This window comes from Mauremys reevesii, linkage group 9, assembly GCF_016161935.1.
Source record: "Mauremys reevesii isolate NIE-2019 linkage group 9, ASM1616193v1, whole genome shotgun sequence".
Taxonomy (NCBI): domain Eukaryota; kingdom Metazoa; phylum Chordata; order Testudines; family Geoemydidae; genus Mauremys; species Mauremys reevesii.
Window position 1 is genome coordinate 76,703,726 of NC_052631.1, and position 23,807 is coordinate 76,727,532.

Here is a 23,807-nt window from a genome sequence, read left to right on the forward strand (position 1 = left end):
TGGATTTCTTGCTGCATTCTCCTACTTCTGCCCTGGTGTCTCTTATGGGCTCATCATTTCTGCATGCTTGGATTGTTTTATGGGATCAGCAAAAGGCAAGTGACTGTAAATCTTGACCTCTTCTGCTCCCAGATTACATACTTTTATTCTTTGTGGCCATAAGTGTTCAGCTTCACACTGAATAGATAATTAAATGACAAAAATTATCCAAAGAGAGACAATTTATAGTGAGAAATTATCACCTGAAGAACCAATGGGGCACAAGCATAACTCTAATGAATATAATTAAAAAAACCTTTAAAATTGACAAACAAAACATTTAAATATCTGTGTATTTCTAAATGTCATGAAATATCTATTTGCTGGAGTAGTATAAGAGATATTGTTTATATCCATCCTTATTCAAACAAAGCTCCCATTAATGGGGATCAATGAGAGTTTTACTTAAGTGAGAACTACAGACCAAGTCTGTTGTTCATTATTTTTTACACTGGAATTACAAATGATCATTCTATACATACCATGGATTTTGTAAATGAATAATTAGAACTTGCTCCTGCGACTTTCATAATATTTTAGGAAGAGTAATAATAAATAATTTATACCTCCAACAATTTTCACTGCATTCTGCAATAGATTTACACCACATTATTAATTAACTACATATTGTCAATAGCATGGCATATAGCTTAAAGATATATGTTTAGTACAAATAACGGCATTCATGAATTCAGCACATAATTTTGTAAGTTTGATTCAAACATTATGCAAATTGTTAAAACAAGCAAGGGCCTAGCAAAAATGACTTCAAAGCATTGAGATCAAACCCCAAACACATAATGACAGCACCAAATCTTGTCATTATTCCAATATTTTTACAAGTCCTCATGTACAGTACAAATAGAAACTAGTTTGCCTTTTGGATCTCAATTGTCTTGTATACGGTACATTCAAATTAGCATGTTTTCCTGTAACTAACCTGCAAATCTTATGCACTTGAGTAAATCCAGACACTTAAATCTGCTTATTTGGGACCATTTCTTATTCCGTGTTTGTACTGTGCCTAGCACAATGGGAGCCTGTTCTCAGTTGGCCTCAAGGCACTACTGAAACAAACACACACTAATAATAATATTGTTGTGCCCATTCCCATTTCTTTAAATTCTGTCTGCTTCTCTGTCCTAGGACTGTGAACTTTTCACAGCGACAATATTTCTTGAGTGTTTGGAAAACACCTAGCACACAGTGGGTAATACCGTAAATAACTGATAAATGATAGTAATCATATGTTTTATTATGCATGTAACTGGTGGGGGGCTGTTCACATATTTAAAGTTAGGTATATGCATTTATATTCACAGATTTGGGACCTTACAGGAGCCAAAAAATTATTTTACCTCCTGACAAATCATTTTCCTGTTGTATTTAAAAGCCATGTATTAGTTGTCCTTTAATGTCAATGAGAACTTGCTCGCTCAAAAAATCATCCTAATTGGTTTTCAGAAATAGACATCACAGCCAAATTTGATTATATTTAACAAGAAATGAGGGTGCTAGAAATTTCAGCATACTATCCCTATCCCTCTGAATATTTATAAATATTGAAGCCCACAGCCAGGTTTTAGATATGCCCAGTCTATTACAAAATGAAGAGTATTACATTGACTTTGAAGTGAGAATTGAACCAGAGCTGCAAAATTTGGGTCTGAATCTGAACATTTATGTTTTTACAGGTCTACATGTTTGTATCTGGACCTTTGGTCTTTCCCATGATAAGGACGGGAAAGCTACTTGGATATTTTGGCACTGGGGTTTTTTGGTTCAGAATCAGCTCTATTTTAAATGACTGGGTTTATATTTCCAGTGTTCCTTAGCATCATTTACCAATGACCTTTGATCAAGCACCTAAGCTACAAAAATTGTTTAGTCCCCCAAACAGTTATGTCCTCATTTTCAGGTGGTTTCAAAGATCTTCTCAAAGGGTTTTTCAGCCCCACAGCTTGTTTACTCCACTGCCGGCAAAATGCTTCGGCCAACGAGATAAAAGAGAAGTCCAGAAAGTAAAACCAAGGGAATCCCAGCTGCAGCAAACATAAATGACCATCCATAATACACATTTACAGGGACATCGTCCATGCATTTTTCACTTCTTTCCAGAAGTATGTATTTCTGGAGATCAGCTGCAAACTCCTTCCACATCACAAAGAGAAATATGAGCAGGAAAAATAAGCCTCCTGAAAAGACACAGAGATCGATTATTTTCAAAGTATGATCAGCATATGAAATCATTAATAAAATTAACAAAATATTGTCTATGAATCTGTAGTGGCGATATGTCAGTGTTTGTTTTTAAAGCTGCTTGTCATTCACTGAATAGACAATATGAAAAACTGGCATTTGAGCTTTTCAAACCATGCAGCAAGCTTTGTAAAGAGTTTCTTTTCTTTAAAACAGTGCAGAATTTTATATAAGATTATTTATATTTATAACATCCGATTACATTTTATAATAAATATAAATTCCAAAAAAAATTTTTACACTGAATCAATGGAACATTTACATAAAACCACACTCACCACTCAGTTTTGGTCATTCAAGCCACACTTTCTGGCTTCCTTATATTAGAGTCTAGAGCTGGATATTATTTAGAAAATTACCCCTAGGATAGCACTGTGTGGGGTCTGAGCCTACTCTCACTGGGTGAAATTCGCCTCTGTGCAGTGCGTCTTTACAAGTGACGCTTAATATGATCTTCCCATTTTGGCTCACTCATTGACACTGCAAGGCTCCCATTGATTTCAGTGGGAACAGGATCTAGAGCCATGTTAATTTTGAAAAATGGATAAATTTTGCAATATTTGATCCAAATTTGGAAAAATGTGTAACATTTCCATTTTCATCAGAGGCTTTTTTGCCTGGCAAGCGTGGAAGAAACATGGGCCAAGATGAAAACAAAAAACTTCTTTTTATCTTCTCGAAAAGAATAAATCAGACATTCCAGACAGAACTGGCTTTGCTTTCCACAAGAAATGCAAAAATTTGGGGATATGAATGTGGTGATGGCGAGAATAATTTTGCATAACATTGCTCTGCAGTTACTTCTGTGGCCAGACAGAGAAAACAGAATCCATGATGGATAGACCAAGTGCAGTGGCTGCTGTGAGCTCTGGTGAACTGCCTTTTTTCATCTTGTATGATGTTTTCTTAAGCATTGGAACAAAGTATCAAAAAAAAACCACATGACACTGGGCCTAGAAGATAGTATTTCACTAGGAAATACAATATAAGAACGTAGAAAAGTCAAGTAAAGCCCTCTACATAATCTTAGGTAGATTGTTTAATAATAATAAATAAATAAATAATTTGCTAGAAATGTCTATGAAGGTAGGAATTCTTGGGGGATGGTACAGTTTTGGGGGAGTATCACCCATATCCTCCAGCAATACCTTGATAAGACTCCTCTACAGCCACGTGCCAGAAATGGACTGAGATCACAGTCAGATCTGGATATTGGGTTAAGGTAGTATTCAGCTTCAGTGCCACATCAGGAGAAGGTTTTGAAATTATGCTCCTATTTGTTGCCACAAAAATCTTGCAAGGTGTTTTTAAAATACTTTGGCTCAAAATGTCAGATGAGACCTACTGATCTCATTAGCTTTCCACATTCATAAATGGAGAAAACACCACGAGGTCAGCTGTTTCGTGAGATTCCAGCTGCATCTGAAACAGAACTGGAAAATAGTTGCCTACCAGATCTGGATCCAACCCAGAACGGGTTCACATCCAGGTATCCTAATCAGAAACTTCCTTCCCCAAACTCAAAAGATGGAGACTTAAGATTCCAAAATATGGCCCACCTTTATCATGTAGGTGGATTATTTGAAAAAGAGGAGACCCCTTTCCCTGTCACAAAACTCTAGTTTAGCCCATGGCCATGTCATGCTCCAAAATATCATAGAAACATATTATTTATTATGTTACAATTAGTGCAGTGGTCCCCATTAGACAGTCAACATTATCACACAGAGTTTTGTAAAATACCACAGATTTGAAATAACCTACATCACCTCAAATACTGCTGTATTCCAACTGTAGGTAAGAGGTGCCTTTTCAATGGTAAAGCCAATGATAGTTAGCATTACATAAAGAAATGTAATGAGTCAGATTATGCTTCAGTGCTTTCCTGCATCAAAGCCTAACAGAAGGTCTATATGAAGATATATAGGATCCAAAATAATCTTCAGCTAAGTCACACTGTGTTATATACAAAATGTGTGTATGTATGAATGAATGCTAAGCCGTTAGATTTGTTTTACTTGTTTTAAAATTGCAGAGCATCTCTCCAGTACCTTAGAATTAGAACCTATGAACATACTGGGGGGGTGCTATATTTTTCTAATGTTTTAGACTTATAAGGAAAAGGCCCTATGCCTGCTGGGACTGGCTGTCAAGGAGTTAAATGCTATCTGTTCTAATACCCATATGTTCATTAGAATTTTGGTAGCACTTTAAATTAAGCGTCGCAAATAAGTAATTTACATGGAATATGACAGTTATATGCTTAAAATACCAATTATCTTGCTATAAGGAAATTGCTGTATGTATAAATTAATAGTCACACTTTCTTCACAAAATACAATATATTGATAAGAATGTAATTAAGTCTTTATTGTTAATGTAATTTAAAATTAAATTAATTGGATAGTAACTGAACCTCAGTAAGCATCCTTCTTAAGATCAATTCATATCTTATTAAAATACAATATCTACCTTAATAGACCTAAATAAAAAATATATTCCTGAGGGGCATGGGACAGTGATATGCTAACATACATAGCTTGTATATATATATATTCTGGATAAAATTTCATACCTTCACTATAAAGATGAAAGAAAATAACTATCATTGGATGATGACTGGATAAACAACATAGGAAAGCAAGAGAGGCCAATGAAGAGGAATGACATCCAACATTCTGGTTCCCAGAGTGCTGAATAGGAAAATGTCTCCTTAGTCCTCACTAGAAAAAGCACCAGCTCTTCACACTTCAGGATTTATTATTAAACAAAGTATTGGAGATGATGGCAGCAGAGTAACAATGGAATCTAAATTAAGAACAATTTCATACTCTTTGAATGTGACAAAAAAAGAGAGTAAAATAAGCAATTTCTCCATCAGAATAATTACAAATGAGGTGGAGAAGAGTCCCTGGGATTTACACAGTCACAGTAATGAGAAGACAAAATGAAGAGGACAAATGGAAAAGGAAAACAGAAGAGGAAGTGCAGAGAACTGAAACTGGAGTTAACAGCCCTGCCTCAGGATGCCATCCGAAGGAACAAAAAGGTCACTGGGACATTGAAATCCTAAGATTTTAACTGCAAAATCAAAGAGGGATGAATAAAAATTGATCAGACCCTTAGACCCTTGACATTTACGCAAATGCCTGTAAAACGCTATATGCCACTTGCATAATAAAGACGAAACGAGGAGCCTGGCTATGTACTGTACTGAGCAAAAAAGCCACTTTAGGGGTCAAGTTAAGGATTGGGGATTGTTTTGCTGCAGTTAGGCTTTTCGTTAATACAGTATTTAGAAGTGTGAGGACAAGATGGCAGAGTGCAGTGGTAAGAGATTACTAAACCAGACAAGCTTCCTGCTTACACATGCAGCAGTGTTGTCGCTGCTGTTGTGTGTTGGGTTCTGGTAAGTATAAGCGACAGGCATGTCAAATGAGACAGTCCATATACTCCTCTTAATAGCTCTGTGGTTTCTGCTGGCTAGAAAATTAGCAGAGTGATCTCTTTCTTTTTCTCCCTCTGCCTCTATTCATTAGGCTGGTATGGAAAAAATTAACTGTGAAACTCAGTCGCAGCGCTGATGAGGTCAATGGCATCTTCTGGGGAGTGGCTAATTGCAAGAAAATTGAACTTGTGGCATTAAATCTTTCTCCTTCATACCCTGATGACACCAGCTAGGGGCTAACTGCAAGACAACTAACCCCTGACTCTGTGTCTTCCCACTCTAAAGGATAGTAGCACTTTGTGAGTAAATTGAAGTCTAACTCTGTCTCTTTCTTTTTCTTGTTTTATATGCTTGTGACACCTTTATAGCAGCTAATTGTAGGGACAGATGAAAGAATTCAATCTCTAACTCTTATTCCTTTGAAGCTAAAGAGTTTTCATACAATCTGCTAGTTATAGGAAAACTGAACTTTAACTATCAGTGTCTCATTCACCTTCTAGACTACTAGTTTCTTACAGAACCATATGGTAAGAAAATGGATTGCTGACTTTCACCTGTCTTACACAATATATGCATTATATAAAAAATACCTGGTAATTGCTGAATGTGGAGCTCTCGTTTTGGAAAAAAGGAATTAGAATATAAAATACAAAGAATTCCAGCCATAAGATTGGCCTAGAGTTCGTCTTTAATTTTGCAATAAGCTAGTATTACAGAACAGATTAATACAAATACATACACACACAAAACCACAGACATCCTGCTCACAGTAGAATTACCTTATAACATTGGAATGATTCCTCTTAATTGCAGAGTGGTTATTAGAAATGTTCCACTTTTAAAATAGTCAGGTCGTTTGTGTAAAAATGTAACAGGCTGGAATCACACAACAATACTTGGAACCTTGCATAATAACATTCTGATCTGAATGGCTGAGCAAAAAATATAGATGTATTGGATTATTGTGTATTTGTGTGTTCTGTTATGGGGGAGCTGGTACCAACCCTTATATTTAGGTTGCCTAACACTTTCCATTATCAAGTATTCTTGACTTTTTCTTTGAGAAGTTCTCACAGCTCTATTGCTTGCAGCAGGTCTTTGCTATTCCCCCAACAATCCCTTCCCTGCCTCTCCTCAACTCAGCACATGGGCAACAGGTCACGTGTTCTCTTAACCCTACCATTTTAGAGCTTGAGCCAAAGCTCACTAGAGTCAATGGAAAGCCTCCCATTGACTTCAGTGGCTTTGGATCAGACCCATACGTTCTTACCATTAAACTTGCTTGCTAAATTATCCACGGGAACTGAAACAGAAGGGGGCACAAATGAATTTATTTCAAAATACAAACAATGTTTTCATAAAATATTTTGCAGTATTCACCCAGCCCTGGTGGTGACACAGTAATTATAATTAATTACATCATTGTCTGACTACTGAAACAAGTGAAAACTAGCCATTGTTTAGTGTCTTTCTTCCCATAAGATGCCTTTAAACTATTGACAGCATGTCGGATTCTAGAAAGAAAGATCAGCAAAGAGTCCTGTGGCACCTTATAGACTAGCAGACATATTGGAGCATGAGCTTCCGTGGGTGAATACCCACTTGGTCGGATGCATGAGAAAGAAAGATGATATCCTGGTTAGCTGCTTGTGTGGTTGGGTCATTTTTGGAAGCAGGTTGGCAAGGTCAACTGTTAAACTAGGAGGGGGGGAAGATCTACAAATGAAACTAACAATAAATGTCAAGCAGTTTCCAGTTCTATCTACTGAGTTATCTTTCAGAATAAATCAAGCAAAATGAGCTGGTTCTTCTGAAAGCACTCTCAAGAATACCACCCACAGAGCACAAGATTTGTTATGGTAGCTGGCAGGCTATCAGACTCATCCTCTGAAAGTACAGTGGATAATGAGAGCCATTTCTTGGAAAGCAAACCCAAGGAATCCAATGGGATGATAAAAACACTGTGAAACACTGAATTTCTCCTGCAGGGTAGGGACACACAGTCTGTTGGTGCCAATGGAATAATTTAGAGATGGGGCTTCATCTTCAGTGCCAGTACTGCCCTCAAGGAAAACAGCCAAGCCATCCTTTAGGTTCTCTTTCCTACAGTGTGTGTTTTAAAGTATAGCTTTCAGTTCTATAGGTGATACTGATGGTATAGATTGCATTTTTAATTACCGGTAGTTGTTAGGGGTATCTAGAGTGTGAGACAGTCACCCCTTATGGTCCTGTCAATCTAAATAAATAATAAATGCACATGGTAAAATGTCTGCTTTCCAAGAGAAATTTAGGAATATCTGATTTTTTTTAAGTGCTTTGCAGCATATTTACACCTATGTTAGATTAGGTGTCTTCCAGGAAAGAATCTCACATTGCTTTACAAGCATTAACTAAGCCTCCTAACATACCTCTGAGGTAGGAAGTCTTATCAGAGTAAACTGAAGCACACAGAGGTTAAGGATTAAATAATGACTTTCCTTAGGACACAGTGAATCAGTGGCAGAGGCAGGAGTAGAACTGAGGAGTCCTGATTTCTAATCTCAAAATCTAATCACTAGACTACACTCCTCTCTATAAATTACAAATGTTTTCACACTTCTGAGAAGATAGAGCATTTTGTGAAGAAGGTTAATTAAAATTGAGCTTCAGGCCACTAGCAGAAGGCAATGGCAGCTTCCTCTTGTACCATCAGACCAAATCCTGCCATCCAAACGATACAGAGTCAAAAACCGAGATATTTTCAGAACAGATTATATTTTATGGAAACAAAGAAAATAACTACTAAGCAATGCATTCCAAATATTTTAGAGACTTAGTTTCAATACGAATCCAGACATTTGGATGTTTATCAAAAATCATCTGATGAACCTCTTGCTGGAAATGTCACAAGAATGATCACTTTTACAAAGTTGTCCCTTCTTTCGGTTCTCGTTTGCATAAAAAATATAGTGATAAATCGCTTAACAAGAAATCTGCTTACCTAGGACAGCTCCCAAGGAACTGAGTTAGTCTAATAATAGGTAATAATAACGACTGCTGCTTAAATCAAGACTGCAGTAGCACAAATTTTATTGAATAGAAATATCTCTGGCTAAAGCCAAGAGGTTATGTGGTGCACAATCAGGTTTTTTAAGAACTGTGAAATTCTATGTCCTGGTTTTTAATGAAACAGTTGTCAACTAAAGATTAAAATAAAATACCAACAGTGAAATGTAGTAAGTTGGTTTTATTCTTCTTTTTTAAGTACAGAATTTTACTTCCTTTAAAATCTTTTCAACTTTTTTTGAAATAGTGGCCTATTTCACAGAGTATTTCCCAAAGACTTCAAATGGTTACTTGCATGCTTCAAATTATGTATGTGCTTAACTGTTTTAATGAATTAGGGTCTTAAAAAAATTAAGACAATTCCATTGGTTTTCCCTGATCCCACAAAGAGTGTCATATATATAAAGAAAAGTTAACCAAACTTTTGTCTGGTTACAAGGTTTATGATTTTTGGTCAAAGGTTTAAAACAATGATCTATTTTAGTTAAACAAATTCACCAGTCCCAAGAAATCCCCCCAAAATAATCCCACCAATCCCAAAAAGAGAAAGAGAAAAAATGTCTTGTAATTCTAGGTGCTAATAACACTACAGTGGAGTGATTAATAAGGTTACAGTGAAGGGTGAATAAATGAATGTTTCTAGTTCATTTTCCTGACTTGATGCTCCTTTATATGATTTTCAGATTTTATTTGAATGTGTCCCTCAAGTTTTATTTCACAGTAGATTTTTATTAATAGTGTATAAATGTTTATTTCTGTCCACTGTTGAGGGCAATATACAGCAGTGGTCCAAATTAGGAGATTGCATTGCAAGACTGGGGCCTAGCTAATTACTGTCCAAAAATACAATGGCCATAGATTCCATCTAAGCTCAGAGGTCTTTCCCAGTGGATTGCATAACAAAATCGGAGCCTTACACAAGAAGAAAAAAAATGCATTTCTGAAAAGTAAAGTCTTTTATGGCAAAGCAATATCTTTCTAAAACTTCATTGAACAAAATTCATTTTTTAGAGTGGAGGGGAAATACAGTTTCTCCAAAGTCAGTGCTTGAATTTTCATACATAATTTACCAGAGCTCATATCTTTCTACTGTCATTCCTCATTATTAGAGTTCCTACCCTTTTCATACACACACACACACACACAAAGAGAAACTTGGTTTCAGCATTCCAGACGCTAGTATATCCAATTACCATGACTTGGCAGCTTACCAGATGTGATGAGGAATCCACCTCCTACTTTATAGAATCTAGCATTGAAAAAGGGCACACCACACACCAACAGGAATCCTCCCGCCAGACTGGCAGTGACAGCTAGTACGATGAATGCAGTCCAGAAACCCCTGTACACTGTACAATGGGAAAGAATAAAGTTATAGGAAAGGAAAGGAAACCCACATAATCAGATCAGTTTTCAGAGGTCTGTGTGAAACTGATGCATATAAGTCCAGTTTCAGCAACCATAAAAATAATAACCTTGCTGTAATGAATATCAGGATTATGAACATTTTTTAAATATTTTATTAGACTTATTGAGTTGTTCTTGTTGAGAAGAGTTGTATCAGGCATGTTACTAACTCCCTAGTGTCCTCAGATATACAGCGTATGGCCAGCACTTGTAAAGGTTTAGCTTATTTGTCATGTACTTCATACCATAAATAATGGGCCTAGGATGAATAGCAGAACTCCAATGGGTGTGTCAGGAAGGCCTGGCACAAAAGGGTTTTGATTGCCAGGGTAAAATATGGCACAAGCTTTTTGGGAGAGCAACAAGCTTGGGGTAGGAAAGAAAGAAATGGAAACTAAACTCAAAGACATAGAATCATCTCCTCTTTTCTCCCCCCATCCCCTCCCTTTACATAGCAATAGTAAAAGATGCCAAGTTCATGATCCTGGAGAACTGAGCCATATTTACCCACAGAGCAGGTGAAACACAGAAAGCAGCAGTGCAAACTTTTCAGTGCTCTAGTTTGCCTTCCCTCCTGAGCCAGAAGGATCACAACTAGTGGAGGGGATTCAGATTCTTTGATCCATTGAGTCTTGAATTTCTGCTATAACTTCAAGCAACAGTGCTAGTTAGTGCCAACCGTAGTGTTTTTGTGTAGTGGGCATTTTCCCACTAAGAACAGGCCTGATCACCAACTTATTTCACCTAACACCATCTGATGGGAATAACTTCCAGTGAATACCACAATCCCAGGCTAGATTCAAACAGGTGAAAAGGCTCCATAGCCCACCACCAATCTCTTCAGCCATCCACCCCCCTCATGCTATCATCTTCCACTTTGTGCACTGTGTCTATGGAGCAGCAATTATGACCATTTGACTTAACCAGGAGAAAATGGGCAATTCTGTCACGATTCACGCATGAAAGAAAAATGATTTACAGCAGACACATTTTACTCATTTTAAACCAGTCTGACAAGGAATGCATTTAGTAAAAGAATCTTGAACCTTTAAAGAAATCCCATGATTCACGTATATACCTTAACAACACATCACCCTAAATTCTGCCCTGAGTTACATCCTATTCACTATGATATGGCCCATAGTCAATCATTCTTTCCTTGGGCATCCTCCCCTCTATGGTATTTTACATATAAACACTTTCTTACTTGAAAGAAAGAAATCAATACTGTACTCTTAACTAGCATTTTCTGTCTGCAGATCTCAAATATTTTAGAGTGAATTAAGTTAGCTTCCCAACATCCTTTGTGTACATAAGCATTATTACATCCTGATGTTATAGGTGAGGAGTAGCATTGTAAACCTGGATGTGAGTGGTTATATAATTAAGACTAACTCTACAGACAGGGACACACTAAGGACTGAATGCAAGAACTACACAGTTCTGGCTAACAATCTAAGCAGAGAACATCCTCATACCGCCACTCTAGTGTTATCGCTATGTCTCCTACAGAACAACATGATATAACAGGCCCTGGGGTGAGTAACACGTTCCTTTCAGATAGACTAAGGGACAGAGTTACAGGGGAAGATATTTCTTTGTATAAATTTTTGCTCACACGTGGCACTTTAAGTAATCTAACAGCTTTTCAGAAGTCTGTCTCAGAAAAGATTCGTAAGAGGCAGCTGAAGGGTTTGTTTCATAGCGAGGACTGACAGACAGGAACAGATGGCTTGAGGGCCCTTTATTTAGCTCAGAAAAGTTAGTCTGTTTATTAGTAAAATCATTCAGAAACTGGTAACCCTGACAGTCTCTTGTAAGAAAATTAAGAAAAAAAAACCCACTACTGCTTAACTAACTCTCAATGGTGTTTTTATACAATCTACAATGGAGCCTGAAATGTGCTACTCACTTTACTGACAACAAACACATCATATCCATTTTATACTGCCGTGTGCTCCCTGGGGCAGAAATCATACACAGCACAGAAAAAAACCAGACAAATTTTTTTAATGAATTCCCCATACAAAAACGCTATTGCTAAAGGCTAAGGAAAAGGTCAAGATGTTTGTTTGTACAGTACACCTGCCCCAGGTCCCAGGAGGTAAAGCAGAGGGATGTGTACTATTTAAAGAAATCAATTAATTTTAAAAAAGACTAGTGGATTAATTCTGTCCTCTGCCACCAATTAAATTCAAATTCCAAACAGCAGCTAATTCATTGCCGAAATCCAAAAATATATGAGGATGGAAATCCACAGAAAACACTGGGGGGGAATCAATTTGAATGTGTTGGTTTAACTGATTTTCTCTATTTTAGTAACTGACTCATTTTGCTTTGCCATTGTAGGTCTTTGAAGAATAGTTTTTAGTGCTTTTTCTTTTAACAAAACCAACCCAACAACACGACAGTTCATTCAGTGTTCAGTCAGACATTGTGGGAATCACTCAGCGCTAGACTGGCACACACCAGTATTCAGCCATGCAGGGGAATACGGGTAAATATAACGCTCATTACTCCTTGCTCAGATCAGAAATCCAGTTGCACTGGGGAGAGCAGGAGCTACTTGCCCAATGCTCCTCCCTGGGAGGAAGAGGGCAAGGAGGGCTTGGAGAGCAGTGAGAAGCATGAATACTTTGGTTCCACCACACTTACTTGCTGGCTGGAGTAAGCTGATGAACAAAGCAGGGGAAGGGAGCGTCACAGTTCAGGGCAACTGCACCTATATCCCCCTCCACAGTCCAGCAAGGGTACCCACTGTTAGGCTTCCAGCTCCCCGCAGCTCTCAGCTCTCTGGGGCAGAGCCCCATGTCTCTCTCTCTTCTGACTGGGGGTTTTCCAGGCTGCACAGTTCCCTGCCTACACTGTGATACTCCCAACAAGTCAGACTGCGTAACCAATCCAGCTTCTGTGTGTTGCTCTCTCTCTTCAGAGCCTATGAACAGCCTAATTTCCCACACAGCTCTTTCTAAGCAAACACGTGTGGTTACCACACAGCTCTTTCTAAGCAAACACATTTATTCTTAAGGTAAAAGCATTAGAGCGAAAACACGTTAAAAACAATAAGAATGAACCTTACACTCCTGCCAATCAGCTTAACAAGAGATCACTCCCCATCTCCACAAGGGCTCTGGTAGGAGTCAGTCCTTCAAACCCCACAAACGGGTTTTCTGTGGTTACAAATTCATAGCAGCCTTAGCTCAGAACAAGCCCACTTATACATAGGTTAATCTTGCCTTTATATAGCTTGGACCTTGGATCTTCATGAACAGGTAAGATGGAGCTTCCAAAAGCTGCTTTTTTGCATAACTGGAGGTGGGGAATTTGCATTCACCTCCCCCTTGAGATTCCCCAGGGAAACCATTAGATCCTTTGTCCAACAGTCCTTTCTTGACTGGCCCATTGTTCAGTATAGTCCTTTGAAGTTCATAACACTTCCCAGGGCTCACACCCTACGTCTCTCCTAGACAGTTAGATATAATCCTGTCCTCACAATAACAAATAACCTTTGCATTTAATATGATGGATTCTAGATATACCTAAACTTAATTCAACATGATTTTTCAAGAATATTGCAGGAACTTGCCCCATCTGCCATAAGGGGGGGGGGGAACTGCTCTGCATAAAGAGATGAAATAATTTTCCCTGGGGATGGGCAGCAAGTGGGGAACAGGTTCTGTCACAATTCAGTTCCCAGGTCTGCTCCTGTGATAGTGCAGCTGCCGCTGCCCTCACTCAGGGTGGATCATAAAGTCATGATCTAGCCCTCAGTCTATATTCAGAGCCCTCACTCTAAGGAGACCAGTGTGACCCAGGTCTATAACAGATTCCTGTTGGTGGGCAGTTTGCTTCTGGGGTCTCAACAAAACAACAAATTGCTCTTTTGTTGCCGGCATCATGAGTTTCTAATAAAGCACAACAGACAGTTTCCAGTGACCTTCCAAGTGTGAGCTCCTAGTGTGCTTTCTACCGTGGTGTGTTAGTTTATCCCTGGTAGAGCTGAGGGATTAATAGCAAGGGAGGTAAGCTCCTATGGAAAACACCCTTCACAAAGGAGCGCTAGATCATGATTTTGTCATGTAGTCCAAGTAAGGCTGTTGCATTAGTGGGTGTGGATCCAGGACGCCACAGTTGTACTGGAGAGAAGTAATTTACTAGATCCATTAGAAGGGTGTAGGATAGCTGTGCTGGCTGGCATGCATTGAGGGGCTGGAGTCCTGGCTCCATTTACTCCCTGCATACCCTCCATATGATTGCTCTCAGAGGGAAGCATCTGGAGCACAGCCCCCTTTGCTTCCTTAAATTGTGGGGCTGCAGCTGTGGCCAGGACTTATATAGCCTCTGAAAAGGGGAGTGTGCCCCCCCTTTCTCTTGTGCCCCCATGCAAGTTTGTAATGGTAGAAAACAAGGTCAAGGCCACTGAGGTAATTACAGTACAGATCCCCACATCTGAGCACTCTATTGGATCCCTGGGAAAAGAAGAGGTGAACACAGCTGGTTAAGTACCAACCTGCGGTTGCATCATGGGAAGGATGCAGGAAAGGTCCCAGAGCAATGGGCATAGGAAACAGGTAGCCATGCATGCAATACTTGGGATGTGCTTGGCTAGCTGAAAAAGAAATGGAGAATAAATAGCATTTCACTTTTATTATATGCAAAACGACAACCTTTATACTCAGATAAAATGTGCCATCCTGCAAAACCTGCCAGAAGCTCGTTGGCATTAAAGGGGATACGAGTAAAGTATAAGCTGAACATGTTCTAAATGCAGAGATAGATAGGATGCAATAGGATTTGAGAACATTACACAGCCAGTTTTAATTCCCTCAAAAATTAACTTGAGCCAGACAAAATCATAGGAATATGGATTTATTCAAATTAGAATAATTCTCCCCATGCCTAGGTTTTTTTTCCATTCTGTCTAGAAGCGATTAAAATATTTGGATACTAGAGCTACCTACCATATAGCATCTCCAGTTTGTGGGAAAGGAAAGCACAATTACAATGGAAGTGTCCCATCAATATTAATACCACTGAGGCTTATCGTGATTAATGGTGATAGAATTAATGTTAAATGAATTAATTAATGATTGGCCACTTATTTTAAAATGTTCCCCAGCTCAGAGGAACAGTTATAATAGGTGGACATTAGTTCATACTAAATTAATTATGAAATACTTATTGAATTAATTATTACATCCACAAAAGCAGCAAACTAATTTGCCATGATCAATCCTATTACAATAAATACCCAAAGAAATAATACAGATTTGCCAGTTCTCTAATAATAGTGTTGTTAAAAGGATTCCAACTGGTGATTTATTTCATCATTTTACTTCACGTAACATTATATTATATCATGGATTCCCATGTAATGCAATTGGGTAGTAAATCTTCTCAGGAAATTTTTTTGACAGAAACACTTTCCATAAGGAAACTTTCAACCAACTCTAGCAAATACTAATTTTATAATGGAGACAACCATATCCTAAAATATACAGTAGTTTGCAAAGAGTAGGGATCACCTGAAATGTTGATCATCATGAAGTAAATTAACTGTCGGTTCCTGACAGAGCTGCACTGTTAACTTTATGATCATATGGTAAATTTGCTATGACTTGATCACATTTTGTGGTGACCTCTCTACATGTAGTTTAGAGAGGGACTTAACCACTTTAGGAAACATCAGGCACAGATGAACATTGAATAACTCAACTATCTGAGAGTTGGTTGTCTGTTTTGTTGACTCTTCTCAGCCTTTGAATGCCCAAAAGTTTCATTTTCTCTGATGTTATTTCATAAAGTTCCATACCCCACCCTAATGCAGTACTCCTGAAAGTGATACTGCTGACTCAGAAACAGTGACAGCCAGATCTTGGTGACATTCAGTGCTTAATTTGTAAAGAAAGAGGTTCCAGGACTGAAAATGGCTTCCAGCACACAACATGACCTCTCACACACTGTACATGCCAGGTCGCACCTTGAATAACTGACAGAAGAGGTGCTAGGGCTGTGCCCGGCAAGAAAAGAGGCTATCCAGGAGTCAAACCCTCATAACTGCTCATCTCCACCATTTCCTGGGGCTGAGCTCCAGCACAAATTAAGGTCTGGTTACATCACTGCCTGAGGGCTTGCCCTCCCAGGAGAGATGTCACAGAAAATGGTTGCTGTGTGAATGACAGTTAATTGTATGATTGGGAGACCTTTAGAAGCCTAGGTTTATACAGTACTTTAAAGCTTTACAGAGACTGTTTGAGTGAATTCTTTTTAGTGTTCATCTAAGGTTTTGGTAGGCTGGGACACTGAAGCCCTCTAATTATCTACAGAGCAGATATAACTGGGGCATCAGCAGTACAAGTACTGCCACACCAGTGAACCCAACCACCTCTAGGAAAGAAAAGATGGCTTAGTCTTCATGTTCCATTCAGTGCTTAGCTTCTCTACTGTCAACAAAGGGTGCTAGTTAGTGACAACTGTGATGGCAGTTATTTTATACATGAACACCTGTCTTACTGAGACCACCAAATTCACTTCACATGGACCACCTAACAGCTATCAGATGAGCTGGATTCCAGCTGGCAAATCTGAGGTTTGCAAGATTAGACTTCTCCATTCTGCTTAAAGTTGTTTTCCAACTAATTAGCCTACTTTCAGAACGATGGATTTTGCTATAATCTGTGTTTACTCATAGTGGGTGCTCTGATTCTCATAATTTCCATGAAAAAAGGGGAAAAGGCTATGCTGTAAAATAAGTGTCCTGATTGCATTTACACACAGATTTATATGGGTCTGATCCTACCTGGTGCTTAGCATCTCCTGCATTGGCTGGAGTGTCCCACAAATTGTAGTCAATGAGAACTGAGGGCACTGGACACCTCATAGGATGAAGACATTAATAGGACAGTAAAAATAAAAGGGCAGAAAGCCACAGGTTTCTAGTCTAGCAAGCCCCTCTGGTGACTACATGAATAGGGGTATGAGCAATAGGGGTATGAGTGGGAGCTCTGTCCCTGTTGGAGAAGATTTTATTTAAAAAGGGAGAAAATGGGTGAGTTGCTATGCTCCTAGAAGACTGTAAAAGACCATCTGAGTCCAAAAATTTCAGAGTTAAATGGAGCACAGAAAAAGTGTCCTGATCAGGGGGAATTTGGGGATAGCTTTGGGTTTTGTCCTATTTTTAAATGGCCATGCAGATCCTGTGGAAAATAAAATAAATGTAAAGACAGCTTGCTTCTCAGTTGGGAGAGACCTCCCTCACTGACTTGCAGTCCAGATTGTATTTTTATAGCTCAATTATAATCTGGTAGAATTAGAGTTTTATAATAGAAGTGCTGACACAACCCTAATCACAGCAACATGGACACTATAATAAACTATCATTGATGTCAGATCCAGCCCCTTAAAATATTGCTAAACAAAGCTAGAAAATATATCAGTAACACTCACTGAACCAGAAGTTCCATATGGTCTCCTCATAATCCTCACCATAGAACCAGCATCTCCAAAAGAAACCTTCATGGTGAAAAATGAGGATCTCTTTTCTGACCTCTCTCAAAACCACATCCTGCAAGAGAATAAAGCACAAGCCTATGAAACTGTATTAACTACAAATAACATGGAATTCATCTTGACTATTGGCTTAGTTACTAGGCTGGCAAGTCAGTTTTTGAGGGAGGGAGTTAGGGTGACCAGACAGCAAATGTGAAAAATTGGGATGGAGGGTGGAGGGTAATAGAAGCCTATATAAGAAAAAGACCCAAAAATCAGGACTGTCCGTATAAAATCGGGACATCTGTTCACCTTAGAGTGAGTGGTTTGGGATGGAGGGGGTTGCATTGTCAAAATTACAAACACGAGTAACATTTTAGCATGTTGAATTGGAGTCCATTAATACAGACCTCCTTGGCTATACAGAATGCCATTGACTTCAGGCCTTTATCTGTGGCTTTCCTAACTTTCTGATAAGTGAAACATTTCTTCAGATCACTGAGAAAGAAGGATATTTTTTATCCTGGGCAGATCCCATCTTGCAGTCTTTATGCATCAAAATTACTACCATCTCTAAACCTCTCATGAACTCCTTCTATTGGATGACCCAAAAAGGCCTTGCCCTCTCTCTGGTCAAATCAGTGGGACCTGTGCTTGATTTATCTTAGGCAGAAGTTACTCTTTGTCTATATCAGTCTCCTCGTGAGTTGAGCTGTGACTGCTGACACACACTTATCTTGATTAATTTGCATCAATTTCTCATTTATTGAAACTCGCATGAAAGTTCTGCAAAAATGACACACAAGTCATGTCAGGAGGATTGTACTGTCTATGCTGTGAGTTAACTTGTTAGGAAAATAATTACAGCTGTAATTAAAAATGCTTATCTTTATTCAGTACAGTTTGATGGCGCATCAACATTACTGCTATAAAGCTTCATCCTATGAAGGGCAGAACACCTCCTGGAAAATATTGTGTTAAATGGGATTTGAGGCACTCAGCATCTCTCAAGGTTAGCCGCCCTTATTTCAAAGGGGAGAAAGGTAGTTGGGGCCCAGCAGAGAGACATCACAAAATCTTTCCAAGCCCTGGAGTCCTTACATACCAAATACCAATACATGGGTCCTATTGGATTGACCAGAGATAACTCCCTTGGCTCATCTGGAAGAGCTGCTTCTTTCAGGAGCAGGTATGAGCCTTGACTGCAATGATGTGCAAGAGGGTGACTCTGCTGACTTGTTAAATCTACGCTAGTTTTGATGACTGGTTGATAGCTAAGATACAATGAAGACACTCAATGGACATAAGTAGAGCCTGCCAGTTTAAAAAGGGGTAGAGGGTATGTCTATGGGGGCGAATAGCATGGAGCATAGAGCAAGGAGCAATAATCCAAGTATAAAACCATTGATTAAAATAAAAACAATAACCTCAGAAACAATAGTGAATGCTGCTCTGACAGGCACGTCCGGGATCCCTCGGCCAGTTTCCTATGCCAAACAGACAGTGGGCCCAATCACATATCTTGAATGTTTGGGATGTTTATTTTATTTAAGACAGTGCAACACTTCTAGCCCGGAACCTTTTTCACACTAGCGATAACAAAGTAATTTTAAAATATTCTGAAACCTCTCATGTTGATGTTTCATTTCTAAGTGAAACAAAATGGAGCTGGATTTTTATGCCTGCGAAACTTTTGCTCTCTGCCCTCTTCAGCTTTATTATGCTGTTTTATACAATGAGGACTTCTGCTGGGATGTCTGCTTTCTATCTGAAGAGTCATTTGGAAATATGGCTGATGCAGCCAAAAACCTACACTTTATGATGAAACCCTGGAACTGAAGACACTTATTGTTGACACCATAAAGTTTTCCAAAAGTGAATCATTAAACAGAAAAAGCAAACGTAATTGGTTTGTACATTAAAGAAAATTCTGCATAACAGTGGGATATTTCTGAAAAATGTTAATAATACTACACATATTGATCAGCACGAAATTTTTTAAGAAGAATTTAAAAAGTCAGAGAGCTGATCCAGCTGTTATTTCATAGCATTTATTGAACAGTTTCACCATAAGCAAATTCAGCTAAAATCAGGGTTTCTAAAGAGCCATATTGGAAGTTAGCAATAAAATATCATTTTATTATACGAAGCTCAGTATAATACAGTTTCTCTTTAGGTGACTAATGCTAGTATCAGCAAATAAATGTATTACATTTTCACATTTCAACTTTCTGCTCCATAGCTATCAGAATACAGGTTTTCCTGTAATGGATTCCTATGCATATTTTGCTTCAAGTCTTTAACAATTATACACTTTATTGAGATGCAGGTTGTGACTTTATAGGTAAGGCTGAGTTGAGTTTTTATACATCAAATGTGTATACAATAAGCACATATTACCATTGGCTTAAAACAACCAGCACCAACACTTAGAGCATTTGTGTTGGTTTTAAAACATTTCTATAGCAAGTTACACCTTGCCCCATTATAATGCCACCCGATATAACACGAATTTGGATATAATGCTGTAAAGCAGCACTCCGGGGAGGCAGGGCTGCGCATTCCAGCGGATCAAAGCAAGTTCGATATAACATGATTTCACCTATAATGCGGTAAGATTTTTTTGGCTCCCGAGGACGGCGTTATATTGAGGTAGAGGTGTATTTTAAAAGTTTTTTTTTTAACTTGCAGAATATCACAAGATTTATAGTTTTTACCTCTGGGGTGTGAAGAGTTTTATTTTCAGGTTCAAAGATTCCACAGTTCTCTGTTGCCAGGAGCCAATAATCTGTCCCAAAAGCTATGAGAAACAGTAGAACACCAATGCCACCAAGAATTCCTGCTATAAAGGCTGGTATTCCAGCCTTCATGGTGGAACAACAATAGGTAGTAAGCTTGAAACTCAGAAAAGAAGAAAAGTCCTGATGTACAACCTTTGAAAGGGAGACTGAGAGGAGGGGTATGCAGAGAGGCTGCTATTTTTGGACACAGATTAGCATCGTTTCATGACTGGTTTGAGTTTCATGACTGGTTTGAGTTGCAGTGGCAAAAGGACTAATAAAAGCAAATGAGCTGGCACAACCAAACAGCTGTTGTATTAAAGGAACATTATAACTATCTATAGAGCTAAAGTATGAAGATTCCTAAATAAACATATGGGCGTTCATTTTACAAAAGCAATGCAGAGAGCTTATCATGAAAAACAGTTATTGGACTGGTGTCAAGCAGCTTCTATGGATTGATTACATAAAATTGTCCAAGTAATACCTACTGCGTGAACAGGTTATTTTTATATTTCCTCTGTGTCTGTGTGGCAGAGAGGCTGTGAATTGCATGGTTAAAGCTGAAAGTTTCATAGCCACTTCTAGAGCACATCTTTAGCTGCACTGCCAGAACTGTAGTATGAAGGTGGCACATCCACCATCCCCAAACTATTCCTTTATTCCTTCTGCTCTCACCTTACCATTAAAATAAAACACAAGTTTTGATTTCAGATGAAAAAAAGAAGATTCAAGAAGCAATATTTAAAATTTGGCCAATATCTCTTTTAAAGTCTCTGTGTTTCAGAGGCGATGCTGCTCATACAGTACTACCTCTTGTTGCAAGTATGGTTAATCATGCCATATGACTATGTTAAGTCTAATCATACATAGACATTTAAATCAGGTGCAAATGGACAGCTAGCAACACTGGGCCATCCCTTTAGATGGTCTTGAAAAGACATTCTCTTCTCTACTTTCCTCGAATAAAGGAGTACAACTATGGTGTTAATTTGTCCCACCAACATCTAACTGGACCAGGAGGGAAATGTCCCCTCAGAAATGGGGAAATCCTTAATGAGTAGAGAGTTCATTCTCATTTGGATGATAATGTTTTTTGTCTTCTTCTGAAGCATCTGTTATAGATTACTGCCAGGGACAGGATGCCAGACTAGGAGAATAATAATTTCAGGATGGCAATTTCCGTATTCCTGTGACATGCCAACAGTGCTGGTACAGGGACAGAAATTCATGTTACTGAGAAAAATGCAAGCTATCATATCTTTCGAGTATATCAAAATTAGTTCACAGTCTTCTGCCTGATGCTCAGTAGTAGAACAGACTCCCATCTTCATACAGAAGAAAGCAATTTATTTATACTTAATTTGTGTTGCCAGATTAATTTGTGAATCTGTTTATTTAGTCATTAAAATTAAGTGCTAATGGAGAACCTGAACTCACAGTAAGAATCTGGGGATTTCTTAGTAAGTACGTTCTTTTTGACTAGATTTAGCCATCCAATGAGGTATATGGGTAGGTGAGGCCATCTATTTTGTCTTGTTTTAGGAACATGGTAACTTTGAAATGACAATGATAGGTTGTGTCAACTGCATGGTTATTCCTTAAATATTCATGCAGGAGTAGCTCTTAAATCACATACTGGATGTAAAATGTCACGAGTGGTGTCTCATTATAATTATTTATGTCCACATGTGCAGTAGGCCCACTATAGAAACCAGAAGCAAGATAGGACCTTGCCCAGAAGAGCCCACGTTTTAGTTAAAGACATGGCAGGCTACAAACATAATAGGAAAGTAGGGCAGGGTTACAGGAATGAGATAATACAAACATTAGAATAGCCATGTACTCCATACCCCATCATTAATTCTCCCCAGGCCAGTCTGTGGAAGCAATGCTACAGAAATAAGTTTTTAGGAAGGGTATGAAAGAGGCAAACAGGTATTGGAAGAATGTTTCACAGCTGGGGGTGGGGTGGGGTGGGGCAGGCTGGAACGGGCATGGAGATGTGCAAGAAGGCCATGGGAGTGGTGTTGAGGCTGGCATTGTTGGCGGAGCAGAACGGGTAGGTTAGCAATGTGGCCTGAGCTATAGGCTGGAGCTGACTGATGGTTGTGAACATTAGTTTTATATCTGGTCAAGTCTCTAAAATGGTTGAACATCTTTTGATAGTGGAATGATGATGTGAGAGTCGCTAACATAAGAGGCAGCAAGATGTGATCAGCAAGTGCGGAGAAGCAGCAGTGGATGTCCCCAAATGCATGATAATATTTTGCAACTAGATAAAGCCTTAAGTCTTCCCTTCTACCACACAGTTTGGGACGTTGGGGGTGAGGGGAAGATGAGCCTAAGTTACATACAGAAAGGCTGGGAAAGTTGCTTCAGGAGAAGTGAGATGTCTCAGACCATTGTACTGGGTAGCTGTCCCCTGCTCTTTCACAGCACCACCCTCCCAACATCCCAGTCAAAGGGGAAAAGAGTCAGGGACCCACCACCTTACATGATCCCTCCTAAACCCACAGAATTTACATTGCAGTTTGCTGCAGAAGTTAAAATCAGCTATGTACCTTGCATGCCCTATAGGTCACATGAACCACTGCCCTTAGGGGAATCAGTAGTAGCATGGCAGGGAGTTAGCTGTTCTGACAGTGCTGGAGAGGAGTATTGCAGTTCCAGAATCAAGATATTCCCACATGGTCTGGTTTTTTTACACCCGTTTTGCTCAGTGATTCTCTGTTTGCACATTTGGTAGCCCTGCTTTCAAAAACCATATCTGTTCAGTGTAATTTCTCTCCCTCAGAGCATTCATCCATGGATAGCAATGCTTGTGGGTCACTTACATCATATTCACTAAAGATTATTAGTCTCATATAGTCCTAGAATCAGTCAGGCGAGGCACCAACAGGATTGGGACCCACACACCAGGCACTCTCAATCCCAGCAACATGCATAATATCAGAGCTTTTTGGACCCACCCTAAATAGCCTCCCCACAGAGTTTAAACTAGGGTGTTTGTTCTGCCTTGAGATGCATATAGGACATTCCCATTCATTTCAACAAGAAATGCATGCATGTATCAACGCAGGGCTGGATTCAGCTTGTGAGAAAAAGCTCTCTTCAGCCTAGTTTTAGATCTCTGATCAAACCAAGCAAAATTCCCCCAGCTAAGTTCTCAACTGATAGCTCAGTAAGGCTCTGGGCAGCAAAAGCATGAGTCTGCTTTGAAGAAGAAAGAATGTAGAGAAATGAGTGGAGTGGAACAGAGCTGATATCGTCCTTTCTTTTCAGGCCCAAAATGAACCCGTCCCAACTACCAGCAAACCAACTCCCCTTGCCTCACCTGC

The 23,807-nt window shown here is 39.0% G+C and overlaps 1 protein-coding gene across 1 annotated transcript; it reads right to left on the minus strand.

Moving 5' to 3' along the window:
* Positions 1 to 203: 203 nt before the first annotated feature.
* On the minus strand, positions 204 to 20,622 carry LOC120371355 (transmembrane protein 182-like). Its single transcript, XM_039487004.1, has 5 exons — positions 20,404 to 20,622; positions 17,645 to 17,762; positions 14,709 to 14,807; positions 10,003 to 10,140; positions 204 to 2,234 (listed from the first exon to the last, which is right to left on the minus strand). The coding sequence occupies exons 1-5, from the start codon at positions 20,554 to 20,556 to the stop codon at positions 2,005 to 2,007; spliced, it is 738 nt and encodes a 245-aa protein (XP_039342938.1). The 5' UTR covers positions 20,557 to 20,622; the 3' UTR covers positions 204 to 2,004.
* Between the last annotated feature and the right edge of the window lie 3,185 nt (positions 20,623 to 23,807).